The sequence below is a fragment of the Microtus oregoni genome, unplaced genomic scaffold (assembly GCF_018167655.1).
Source record: "Microtus oregoni isolate MIOR12 unplaced genomic scaffold, Mior012 000002F_ref0000024, whole genome shotgun sequence".
Taxonomy (NCBI): Eukaryota; Metazoa; Chordata; class Mammalia; order Rodentia; family Cricetidae; genus Microtus; species Microtus oregoni.
Window position 1 is genome coordinate 85761084 of NW_024543061.1, and position 13370 is coordinate 85774453.

The 13370-nt window shown below is 46.9% G+C and overlaps 1 protein-coding gene across 1 annotated transcript in view; it reads right to left on the minus strand.

Moving 5' to 3' along the window:
• Positions 1-1758: 1758 nt before the first annotated feature.
• Positions 1759-13370, minus strand: part of Itpr2 (inositol 1,4,5-trisphosphate receptor type 2) — a 420430-nt gene continuing 408818 nt past the window's right edge. The window contains exons 56-57 of the mRNA XM_041632277.1: positions 5694-5855; positions 1759-5224 (exon numbers count right to left, since the gene is read on the minus strand). Of these exons, the coding sequence (XP_041488211.1) occupies positions 5138-5224; positions 5694-5855 (249 nt within the window). The 3' untranslated portion in view covers positions 1759-5137. The remainder of the gene's footprint in view (positions 5225-5693; positions 5856-13370) is intronic.

Below are 13370 nucleotides of genomic sequence, written 5' to 3' on the forward strand. Positions count from 1 at the left end.
ATCCTTACTTGTGCGACTGGATTTGTCTGAAGCGCCCCAGAGACAGAACACACTAGGTGTGGTGAGGCGCACTGCTAATTCCAGCACGCAGGAAGCAGAAGCTGGTGGATCTGAGTTTGAAGCTGCTTCCTCTACACGGTGAGTTTCAGGCCAGCAAGGGCTACAAGGTGAATCCCCCAACCCCACCCCACCCTCCACCCCACGTAAAAAACTAAAACCAACAGAGGATTTCAGTAAAACCCACTCTGATCTCTGATATCTGTCTGTCACAAGACTCCTAGGATGCTGTGGCCTCTCTAGTGGTAGGGGAAGGCTGCAGGAGACACTGTCCCTAGCTTCTAGTTTGGGTTATTTTCTAAACACGAGTCCCCCGAGACTTCCTCAAAACATGCAGTTGACCAGACGAAGGCTGTGGCCAGGACTTGGCCATCCCTTCTTCTGCAGGCACAGTCCTGTTGGGGGTGTCAGTCACTCTCACTGGAAGAGGAACTACTCACATCCCAATTCCCCTCCCCCACCAACCTCCTTTCCTCTGGCTAAAGCAGATCTTGCTACACTGCTTCCAGGAACTGGAAAATACCCAGGGCACCCAGGGCAAAGAAATCTATTCATAGATTGCATGTGATTCAGACCACCTGAGTGGACTTCAGCCGGCAGGAGGCTGAGATTTTCTGGGGCAGTGGTTCTCAACTGCCCATTCATACAGCTCCTCACGTTGCAGTGATTCCCCCCAACTGATAACTAAAATTATTTTGTTGATACTTCATAATTGTATTTTTGCTACTGTTATGAATTGCAGTGTAATTTCTGATATGCAGGAGACCCCAGTGAAAAGGTTGATTGACTCCCAAAGGGGTTGTGACCCACAGGTTGAGAACCATTAGACCTGTCCTTGGGGACAGCTGCTATCAAGAACCAGGGATTCCAAGTTGACCAAGGGATCTGGGTCCACAGAGTGGTTATCTACTCTAAAGTGTAGATACACTAGTACCTGTGAGAAAACTGAAGATTTGGCCAGTTCCCAACGAATTCTGGGCTCACTGGGTCACCTGGGTCCAGACTCTCTGTTCGCTGGGACACTGGGTCTGTTCTCTGGGCTCGCTGGGACACTGGGTCTGTTCTCTGGGCTCGCTGGGACACTGGGTCTGTTCTCTGGGCTCGCTGGGACACTGGGTCTGTTCTCTGGGCTCACTGAGCCACCTGGGTCCAGACTCTGGGCTCGCTGGGTCACCTGGATTCAGACTCTGGGCTCTCTGGGTCACCTGGGTCCAGACTCTGGGCTTGCTGGGTCACCTGGATTCAGACTCTGGGCTCTCTGGGTCACCTGGGTCCAGACTCTGGGCTCTCTGGGTCACCTGGATTCAGACTGTGGGCTCACTGGGTCACCTTGGTCCAGACTGTGGGCTCGCTGGGTCACCTGAATTCAGACTCTGGGCTCTCTGGGTCACCTGGGTCCAGACTCTGGGCTCTCTGGGTCACCTGGATTCAGACTGTGGGCTCACTGGGTCACCTTGGTCCAGACTGTGGGCTCGCTGGGTCACCTGAATTCAGACTCTGGGCTCTCTAGGTCACCTGGATTCAGACTCTGGGCTCACTGGGCCACCTGGGTCTGTTCTCTGGGCTCACTGGGTCACTTGGGTCCGTACTCTGAATCATACTTTTGTCCCTCACTCTTATTATGTAAAATAGCAATAAATATGCCTTTCCATACCAGTAGAGAGTTTTCAGAAACACGACAAGAAGTGATAAAGGCACACACAAGATGAAAATTTTTTATTAATATTTACTAATAAGTTACCAGCCCTGACGGTATGTTTAAAATTCACCCTTTTAAAGGACAACATAGACATTCTTTCTTGCTAGAGGTAAGAGAATCAATCCATTTGGTGACATGAGTCCTGGCACAGTGACTTCATAAACTTCTCAAGCCTGGGGACACTCCCATGGAGGAGGATCGAGAGCTATCTGCAGAGGTCTCAGTTTTCACGCATGCTCAGTTCTGTTGATTTTCCGCACTGTGTCATCTTCTACACGGGAGTCTCATTAACCCTTATTTCAAAGGCGGCAGCACAGGAGTGAGTAGAGGGCCTTGGGTAGCCTCCGGCAGTTTTTGAAATCCGGAATTGGCTATCAAATTTTGAAAATATTTGAGAGCTTATCATGGCTTACGAGCCTCCCCACCCCTGCTCAGGGCAGGAGCCTCAGGGATGAAGACAGCTTAGCTAGCTCTTCACCTGGCTCACACAGCCGCTGTGTCTGGGTTTAAGAAGCCCGTTTCCTCCAGGCCTCACGGTATTGCATCTCACAGTAGCTTAGAAGGGATCTCCAGGCCAGGACATTGCAACAAAACTTTGAAACAGCTGCCAGGCATATGTCCTCCTCTGGTTGCTCTTCCATACAGCGCATGGTTAAGGGTTCCGAGTCATGACGTCACCTCCCCTGTGCCTTGGTTTCTGAATCTCCTCGGTCCCTGAAGGTGAGCTTTGGCTCCTTCTTTCCGGGAAGGTGGCATCTTGGGAAGTGAAGTCCCGTCTTAGTCTCCATCACTCCCAGGCCTCCTTACTCACACTCAGTCCCGAGATGGAGTCACACCACATTGCAGTCTGTCGCTGAATGGCAGTCAAAACCCTGAGCTGGATCATCACAGGGTCAGCTCTGATTCAGATGCATCGGCTTCCTGGAACTCTCAACAGTCTACCAAATACCGCAATCTTCATCCACAGGGAAGAGAAAATGGCGGATTCAGGAAAATAAGCCCTTTGGTAACTTAACTTTCTAAAAGGGTAGAAAATTCTATCTTTGCATGCATACAACTGGTCAATATTCTCTCCCTAGACAGTACAGAGCTCTGATCCTCAATGATTGTTTTAATTTAGAAGACATCTCTCATTAAACTCTTGAGCCTCAGAATGGAACACACAGGGGAGCAAACCCTTCTGTAAATTAAAAATATTATTCAGTGGGAACTGCAACTTTTAACCAATATGGATTTTAATAACCTAAATATTAAAAAACCCTCCCTAGCGCAGAAGTCAGAGGTGACTGTGGTTTTAATATTGCTATATACGTATGAGAACACCAAGCACACTGACGTCAAACAATCCAGTTGTGTTAGAAAACACACATGACAAATGGAAACTCTTTCCAGACATCAAGTTGCCTTTTTTTAATATCTTGATGAATCCAGGGACCTAGAAAGTGCCTTTTGTTTCATTTGCTTTTTAAAATTTTGTTTCATAATCTTTAAGCTTGTAGAAAGGGAAGAAAGAAAATGCAGCTGAAAAAATAACAGACACACTAAACATAGCGAGAGCCTCAGTAGGCGGCTTCTCTTTCGGATGTTTCCCCCTGGAGAAAATACAGCATCAGACAGTGAGCGGTGGCATTGGCTAGGACGTCAGGTCTCATGGCACCGCAGCTCACACCTTCCCTTCCGCAGCCTGCCCGCTTGCCCGGCCCACTCTACTCTTATCAACCACTGCCGAGGCACTGGTGGCCTTGGGTTTTAAAAATGGCTGCCTTAGTTTAATTCTGGTGACACCAAAGAATTAAAGGTGACTGCGCCAGATCTCAGACAGGAGTCAAAGGTCAGCGTGGCACTGTATGAGCCCAGAACGTCTTCCATCCTGGGCATCAGCATCCTCCAACTTCAGGCTAAGAGAATCACTGCCCTGTCTTAATTTAGGGTGGTTTTAGTGTCTGTGGGTTGAGTACCAGTAGAGTTAGTGCATTGTACTGTGTCCCAAAGCTCCACCTAAGAAGCAGAAGGTAGGTCCACACGGGCTTCCTGCCTGTACAGTGTGGCTGTATATATAGACCAGGGATTTGGATTTTTTTAGGAGTCAGCAGCTGAAACTGTCTTGAAACACCTGAAAGCTTTAATCGTTGTGAGAAATGCCATGTGGCCCTTGGTGGCTGAAAGATCTGGAGGCCTGAGGGTCCACCGGAAGAGCCTGGCTCAAAGTGCAGTGCCGTGGCTGGTGGGGCCTCACCACAGAGCAGATTCCATCTTTGCTCATCTTTGTCTGGCTCTACCGCCTCAAATAGCCTCCCCAAATAATCTACCCACCCAGGTTATTTTCCACCTCGATAAGTTCTGGTTTCAAGATTCAACACGAAAACAGTTCGGGGGAAGGAATTATGATCTGCCCTGTGTTGAAATACCATTACTGTAACAGTCCTAAGTGTGCCATCGGAATCTGCACGTCCTTGTATGGCCGGGGTATTTCTTAGGTTTCCCTCCTGCAGGCGCAGGGAGAGCAAACACTCAGCTCCTCGAGCACCACAAATACAAACCAGCTCGCTTTCACTCCATGCTTTTGAAAGGCAAATGCACCACAGCAAGTTTCTCAATGCTTTCTGTCACCTTCGAGTGTTGCTTTATTAATACCAGTACACTTAAATAGCATCTGCACCCAACACTAGTTCCTGGCCAAGCTTCTCTTCTTCCATGATCTTAGCATGCATGTGACCTTAAGCACATTCTCAGTCAGCTCTGTGGCTTTCCGTTTGTGCAGCCCTGCACAGAGTCCTGGGGACCGTGACCCCTCCTCCAGTTATCTGTTCAGTGTGTGTTGTGTGAACCCCAAAGCACCATGTGTGTAGAGCTCTGAGCCCGTCATGTTTCATGGCCACGAAGAAGCTGTCCAGTAGGAACACAGAAGGTTCGGAAGCTTCATGAGATTTCCTTTTGAACTCTCGGAGTTGCATTTTTAATCTTTTAAAAAAGTTTTTTGAGTCAGACTCCCAGCCACCAAAGTGTGGCTTCCTGCCTCTGACCTGTTTGCTGCAATTCGAAGAAATAAATTCCAGCCAGCCGTGACAAGCTGCAGTCAGCATGTGAGACAAGTCCAAGGCCTATCGATTGAGCAGGGGGAGGTCTGCCCCCCACCCCCCTGCCTGGCTTCCTGCTGCACCGAGAGTCTGTGCCCTGCACTGTTTTTTTTAGCTTGAGTCTTCTCAAGCGTGAAAACACAGTTACGGATTGTTCTGGGAGCTAAATGGCTCGGCATCTTGGCACTTGGCTGTTTTTTAGCTTTTCAACAATAGCCACTGTTTGCTCCCTGCATCTCCATCCTTCCTTCAGCGATGAGGCGGGCATCTGATGAAAGGCTGGTCACGGCATGCCCCCGTGGTGTCAGTGCGGTGGCATGTGATGGTTCACATGGGGTGTGTTTGATCCAAGGAAGCCTAGCCTCTGCTTGTTCTTCCTTTGTTCTGTCATCTGGGGAGAGAAAGAGAGCGAGCGCCTTCAGCTGCTTTTCCCGATTCTTCCTCCAAGAACCCGCTGTCTGCTTCCCCACAGAACATATTCACCACAAAAGCTCTTATTTTAAAAAGTAAATAACCAGAAATAGAGGTGAGAAAGACCAACTCCTCTCTCCATGGTTAGGAAACAGGAAGCAGGGTTGTTAGAGACACATCTGCTACATTCTTATCACCGTGGCTGGAATCATTTAACAGCTCCAGAGGGGCCTGGTGATATTCTGTTTTGTGAGTGCTAAGGATGTCATACGATAAAAGGGTTGATCAGGACCTTAGCGTGGTGGCTATTAGTGAATCCCTGCCTTTCCAGTGAGTTTGGAAACGCAAAGCTAAGCAGGCAGTAAGAGTTATCACCAGTAGCAAAGGGGTCCCTCCTTGTCTTTCAACAGCACCGCTGGGCACAGCAGTAGGCGGCTCTGCTCACTGACCTGCTCCTTCAGCTCCGCCAGCTGCCCAGAGAGCTGCTTCACCAGACTCATGGTGCTCTCCAACTTCTCCTGCAGGTTCCGCATCTCATTCTGCTCACTGTCACCTTCATTGCTGACAAGGGACATGGCTCGCATCCGGGGAAACCAGTCCAAATTCTTCTCCTGAAAGAAAATAAATGTGGGAACCGGGTGGTGAGTGTGGGTGGCAGCCGAAGGCACTACACAGAATATTCCTGGTTATTTATTATTATTGAAATGTAAATCAGTGTCTCACTTGGGCAGGGCGGTGCACATCTGTAATCCTATCATTCTGGAAGCTGAGGCAGGAGCTGGTCTTGGTGTTCAAGGCCAGTACGGGCTACATAATGAATTTCAGACCAGCCTGGGCTACAAAGCAGGACTGTCTCTAATAAAACCCAAAGCACAATGTCTCTCAGCATATACAATAAAAGATCCCTCTCTGGCCAGGGCCAGGAAGAGCCAGGATTGGTCCCCATGGACTGGGAAAGACCTAAGCAATGGCTTCCTGCAGGCTCCCAGGTGGTCCTGGCGAAGCAGCCCATGGGTGTCTGGTGATTCTGGAGTCTTGTGGCAGCAAGAGCAGATCTAAGTGTGTGTGTGTGTGGGGGGGGGGGGGAATAGGAGAAGCACACATTGCTCCTCAGTAGGAGGTTGTTAGACCGAAGGTTTCAGTTCCTGCCACCATGCTGGGCTCCTGCCCACGTCCTCTACCAGTTCTGTGGCCTCCAGCTCCTACGGGGAGCAGAAGGTCATGGCCTGGGGTTATACTGTCTGTTCCCTTTGGAAGCAGCGCTATCACTGTGGAGTGTCTTCCCCGGAAGGCAATAGCTGGTGCCACTTTCACCATTTTCTGGGCAGCCTGGGTGTGTCCTCTGTGTGTGTTTCCCCTCCATTGTGGTAGACACCCATCAGTCTCGAAAACTCTGGCTGGTGAATTCCACAGAGTCGGTGTGCATAACTTAGCACGGAGTTTTCAGTCTTCCTTTACTCCGGAAATTGTAACATGTCCCCCATCTCCGGCATGTCAATCACCCATGTCAGAATGGGGACACACCGACCTTTGCACCACAGACCATGGGGGTTGTGTCCCCACCTGCCACCACCTGTCACCACTGCAGGAGCCTCGTGCTTACAACCCAACCCCTCCCAGATAAGTCCTGAGAAGACTCTGCCTGGGCTCTCAACCCACAGAGTGCAGCGGGGAGAGCTGTTTGTCCTGCTATTTCATCTTGACCCTTCTGGTCCTTGGCATAGTTTGTTGTTGTTGTTGTTGTTGGTGGTGGTGTGTTGTTGTTGGTGTTGTTGTTGTTGGTGGTGGTGGTGTGGGGGAGTAGAGGGAGAGAGGGAGGGAGGGGGGGAGAGAGAGAGGAAGGGAGGGAAGGAGGTTTTAGAGTAACAGATTCATTCGGCTACTCCCGCCACACCTACAGTCAGGCATTTAGGGCTCACAGTCATGTATGTGGCTCAGAGGACCAAGAGTTAGTTCTTTTCTTCTGCCGTGTGAGTCCTGGGGATCACACTCGGGCTGGGGATCACACTCGGACTCCCAGCTCCGGCAGCAAGCACCATCCTGGGCCCTGAGAGGGAGAGTTAGAACAGAAGCCAGGGGTGATATTTGTGCTGCCATGGACCTACCTGTATTTAAAGTGATGCAGGTGGTAACCTCAATATCATCCTTTCCCCCTATGGTGACTCTTAGGATGAACCCTACAGAGTCCCTGGTGCCATCCTGAAGGTGACCAGCTAAGCAATGGGATGGTTCAGTTGCCAGCCAGACTCTGAGATGAAGTACAACAGTGACTCCCTCTCCATCCCCTACGGGTCACTAGAGGAGGACTTCACCTGGAAACTGCCCTTTGCTCAGAGGTTAAAGGTGGTCATGTCTTCAAGTCAGAGTTCCAGAATTCTCCAGCTCTTCTTCTGGGGTGGGAAGCAGGTGACCCCCAGAGGTGAGATTGTGGGAGAAGAGACGGGACAGGGAGAGCTGAGGGGATTAAAATAAAGGCTGATGACTTTGTGTGAGAGAACAACTCTGGCTTTTCAGGGAAATGGGTGGCACTGGGACTATCAAGATAGGTATGTTGTGTTTTCTCCCATAGGTGGAATCGAGTTAAATTCAGATTCTTACATACCTAACACACACATGTACACATGCATACATAAAAGTAGACTACAAGAGGTCAGAAGAGACATTAAGGCAGGGTGGGGATAAAGAGGATAATGGGACATGTGACTTGGAAGGGGGTTCCTCAGGGGCAGAAGTGTTGGGGTTCATCTGGTGACACAGGATCAGATGATTCCAGGAAACATGGCAATTAATGCCCCAAGTGAGGGAGGGTGAAGATATTCCTTCCACGATCAGGCAGAATGTCCTCAACGGACCGCTCTACCGAAGAGAAGAGAAGAGAAGAGAAGAGAAGAGAAGAGAAGAGAAGAGAAGAGAAGAGAAGAGAAGACAGGTTTGTGAAGCCATCTCTGCAAAGAGGCTCCTGCAGGCGCCCGGCTGGATAGGTCATGTCCAATGCTGCCCGCTTTTGAGGAGACAATGGCAGCTCTCTCTGAGCAGATTCTGCTGGAGCTGCCTGGCCACGGGACTCTCATTCCCCACTCTGTCTGCGCTCATCCCTTTGTTCACTCATTCCTTTCATAATTCCCGCTTGTGAATCCGCGCCCGTGCTAGGCACTGGGGAACAATGGTGAGCAGCCCCCAGCCTGTGCCCCATGCTTTTCTAACCCACAGGCAGGCGGTCACCGATGACAAAGGCAAGGAGGTGCCGGGGAGCAGCAATGGTCTGTTCCTGTCCTCGGGGGTCCATTCTTTCTCTTTGTTCACTCTTGAGTATTTCTGGCTGCTCTAATTTGTCACGTTTCTCCCTGTGTCTGTCTGTCTGTCTGTCAACCGATCAAGGCTGAAATAAAGATATATAGGTGATTTTCTAATGTTTAAAAAATGCTGAGATTCCTTGTCCCTTTTCCCCAGACATGGAGTCTAGACTTGCACTTCCAATTCCACCTGTCTCTGCTGTGCCCACTTGGCTCTTCTCTAGGCAGGCTTTAGATTTATATTGCCAACTCTTCCCATACTCATGACCTTAAGATTGACCCTCTCCAAAAAGGGTCACTATACCCACATATGCAACTCCTGCAACAGGCATGAAGATGACATGCCCTGGGCCTGCCTCCCCTTGCCCCATTCCTCACAAGACTAGTATGTCCAACTCCCGTAGGACTTGTTTCCTAAAGAAAACTTCTGACCCCTGAAACTTGCCTATGAGCATCTTCTAACTTTCCACAAGTCTGCTCTGGGCTTAGAAACCTCACTGAGCTCAAGTTGAGCCAAGTCTGCTTTTGAGGCCCTCCTTAAACATTAACACTGAATTGCCCTTAGCCCCATACAGCTGGTCAGTTGTCTGACAAATTGGTGTAATGGGACAAGAACTTCAGCCTACCATTCAACACAGAAGACAATAGTTCTACAACAAGCATTATCAGTGACCTTACCCCAGATGCCTAGATCCTACCTCAAACATGGACAACTAAAAATTAATACTTCCATTGTAATGTCCCCTGAGAAAAGCCACTTAGATGATACACAAGATAAGGATTCAAGGAGGGATGAATAAATGCCAAATTGAAGACTGCAAAAATATAGTTGGATGAAATAACAAAAACAACTCGAGATATGAAAACAGAATTTAGTGAAGAGATACAATCTCTGAAGAAACGTCAAATGAAATAAACCTTGAAATAAAAAAAATTATGAGTTCAAACAAAAAATTCATAGGAAAATTTCACCAATATATTGGATCAGGTGGAAGAGAGAGTATCAGCCTTAAAGACAAAGGGGAGTTGGATCACTCAACGAAAGTGTCAAATCCCCTCCATGCCCCAAGAACAGACCATGCGGGAACTCGCTCTATAAAAAGATCAAACCTATAGAACAATAAGTATAGGAGGAGAAAATATCTTCAACAAAACTATAGTATAAAACCTCCCTAATTTAAGAAATGAGATGCCTATCAAGGCCCAAGAGGCATACAGAACCCCAAATAGACAGGACCAGAAATGAAATTCCCCACATAATGTAACAGAACACCCAATGTACAAAACAGACTATTGAAAAGACAAGACTAAGATCAAAAGGCAGGCCCACCAGAAGGACCTAGACCCCTGCACACTCTATAAGCTATGAAAGACGGTGGACAGCAGAGCCATCAGATTGCAGGGATGACCACTAATCCAGCTCCATAGAAGACACTGGAAAGAATACTCATATCTGAAAAAAAAGGATAAACATGGGCAGGAGGTCACAAAAGCAATTCCAAAACACTGAATCAAAAGAGAACACCGTAAAATCAACAAAATGACAAATTAATACACATTGTTTGAGAATATCTCTTAATATTAACTGATAATAAAATTAATTTACAATAAAAACCAATTCCCTAATAAACAGAAACAGAATAACAGGCTGGATCAGAAAACAACAGAATCCAGCTTTTTGCTACTTCAAAGACACACAATTCTGGGCCAGTGATAGAAACATCAAAGTAAAAGGGAGGAAAAAAGTTTTCAAGCAAATGGGAAGAGGAGTCAGGCAGCAGAACGATTCTAATATTAGACAAAATAGACTTAAAGTGAAAACCAATCAGAAGAGACACATTTGGATACTTTATCTTCATTAGCAGAAAACCCAAACTGGATATTACAACCCTAAACACGTATGAGCACCAAACTTCATAAAAGAAGAACTATGACCCTGACACCACAGACCAACACCAACACAGCGATGGTGATGATCCCAGTACTCCACAGAAACAGACTCATTGATGAATGGAATAGAAATGAGGACTTACATATAAACTCTGACTCCTACATCCACCCAACATTTGACAAAAGCCAACAGACAAGCATTGGAGAAAAGATGCATCCAGCAAATGTTGCTTGTCAAACTGAATGGTTACAGGAAACAAGTGAAATCTCACCCGTATCTTTCACACCTTAAAAAAACTATACTCCAAAGGGATTAATGATGTAGGATTCCCCTCTGTGTGCTGTGAATACCATTGGTCTTGAGCTCGTGATAGGATAGAACAGAGGTAGGCGAGGAAAACTAAGTTGAATGCTGGGAGAAAGAAGGGCAGAGTTAGAGAGAACCCATGGAGCCTCTGCTTGAGACAGACACGCTGAAACTTTGCTGGTAGGCCATGACCTTGTGGTGATGCATAGATTAATAGAAATGGGTTAAATTAATATGTAAGAGTTAGCTAATAAGAAGCTAGAGCTAATGGGCCAAGCAATGTTTTTTAATAATATAGTTTCTGTGTGATTATTTCAGGGCCAAGCAGCCAGGAACCAACAAGCGGCCTCTCATTCAACAGATTAAGGACTTCATACCCTGAACATGACAGGGGAGCAAGCAGGGAATAGTCTTGAGGTCATTGGTATCAGAAAAGACTTTTTGGATAGCATCCCAATAGTAAAAGGCTTTAATACCAATAATGAATAAATGGGCCTCACAAAACTACAAAGTTTCCATACAGCAAAGTGTACTGTTACTCAAATGAAGAGGCAATCTGCAGATTGGGGAAAAAATCTTTACCAACTATACATAGGATGGAGTGATAATATCTAGAATATATAAGTAACTCAAAATTAAACCTTTAATAAAATCAATTTTTTAATTTGGGGACATAAACCTAAACATTCAGGAAAAAATACAAACAGCTGAGAAACATTTAAAAGTATTCAGGATTTATAGCCATCAAGGAAATGCAAATTAAATTCCCTTGAGATTTAATTTAAGCCCAGTCAGAATGGCCAAGGTCAAAACCAAATGATGATAAACGGTGGCATGAGCACTGAGCACGGGGACACCTGGCACACCTGTTCTCTGGGCACGGGGACACCTGGCACACCTGTTCTCTGGGCACAGGGACACCTGACACACCTGTTCTCTGCTGCAGGGCTGCAAACTGCTGCAGCCAATATGGACACTGAGTGTGGGGAGCTTCAAAACAGCGGATAATCGATCTACCCGGTTATCCTGATAGACCGGTGTTGGCATACATACAAAGTCTGCATATCTTACTTGAGATATCAAAAGAAAAAAACTCTCAAAGAACTAGTACAACTTTTTAAAAGAAAATTAAATTTTAAAAATAAGTTTTTAAAAGTCAATGCAGCTTTCTCGTCTCATGAAAATGGCCTTAAATACAGTACTGTATATATGCTTTGCTTTTCTGTTGAGAGCAGTTTGTGACAAAGCAGCCAGACATGCCTTCTCTCTCTCTCTCTCTCCCCCCTCCCTCTCCCTTTTACTTGTCTCTCTCACGGGGAGGGAGGGAAAGGTGGAGTTGTTGCCTGACCCTAAGCCAGAACTGCACGCCTTGTGCTTCCTGCAGGGCTTGCCTGTTGGCAGCCTGGGCGACTTCCTGATCTTGCTAGCCTGTGCGGTGCTCACCCACTAACACAGTGGTCTGATTTCACTTTATAGAGCACGTCTTGTGGTCATGCACATGTTATTAGAGTCCCAGGCTGATGCTGGTTAGTCAATATGAAATCATTTCCTATTTCAGCAGACTGAAGACATGTGACCGCAGGACAGCCTACAGTCAGGGAAGTCCTTTAGCTGCCAGACTCCTAGGCTGCAGGGTTGATCCTCCTAATAACTTAGCGACATGCAGATCTTCTAGAGGTTTCTAAAATGCAAGACTCATAGATGAACTCGTCATTTCTCTGAGATGTTCATTTAGGATCCATAATCTTTTTGCTACAGCTAATTTTATGATAATGTGTCTGTCTAGGAGACTAGAGAACCAATAGACAGAAGTAAAAAAATATTTCCAAGTCTTTTTAATAGCAAGTCAATGTGACCCATTAATGTTGATAGCTGTTAGTGTTGCTTTGAGATCGCCTATGTGGTGTTCACACTTGACATTTTCAAGTGATATTTCCATCTGTGGAGCAGAACTAGTGTTGTTACTGGTACCATCGAAGAGATGGGAAGCTAGGTTTTGGTTTCCTCATGACCCACATCATCTACTGTAGGGGGCAAATGGGTCTCAGTTTCCTTATCTGCGAAAACAGAAGTGTCTCAAGATGTGTCCGTATCTGTCCCAGCCTGGCATTTCATAAGCTGTGGATGCAAAAAGAGCTTCAACAAATTGCTGCAAATAGCCTTGAGTCTGGCAAATGAGCAAGCACACAGAGTTAAGGCTAGAAGAGACGCTGAACGCAAGCCCAGTGTGCACGTGCATGTGTGTGTATCTGCACGTGTGCGTGCATGTTTCCAGAGCTTAGATTAGAGGGTGTGTGTCCTGGAGGATGATGGGAGGTAGCTCTGAACTCATTCCATCTCCGGATGTGACAGGAGAGCTCTGGTGCTCCCAGCTCTCGTGATTCAGAACTGACCACAATCTCAGAACAACACAGAAAGCATGTTTTACCACGTCAGGATGAGACTAAGAGGTAATGAGAATGGTTTGGGTCAATCAAACATTTAGAATTTATCTCTTAAAAAGCCATTAGCATTTATGCGTGTGAGCTGAAAGGAAAGAAGTTCTGACTTTCTCTGACAGAGCCACAGAGCCCACCTGCCTTCTCAGTGTCTGGCATTTAGTCATGCGATGGCCAGTACCCACAATTCCACAGAAC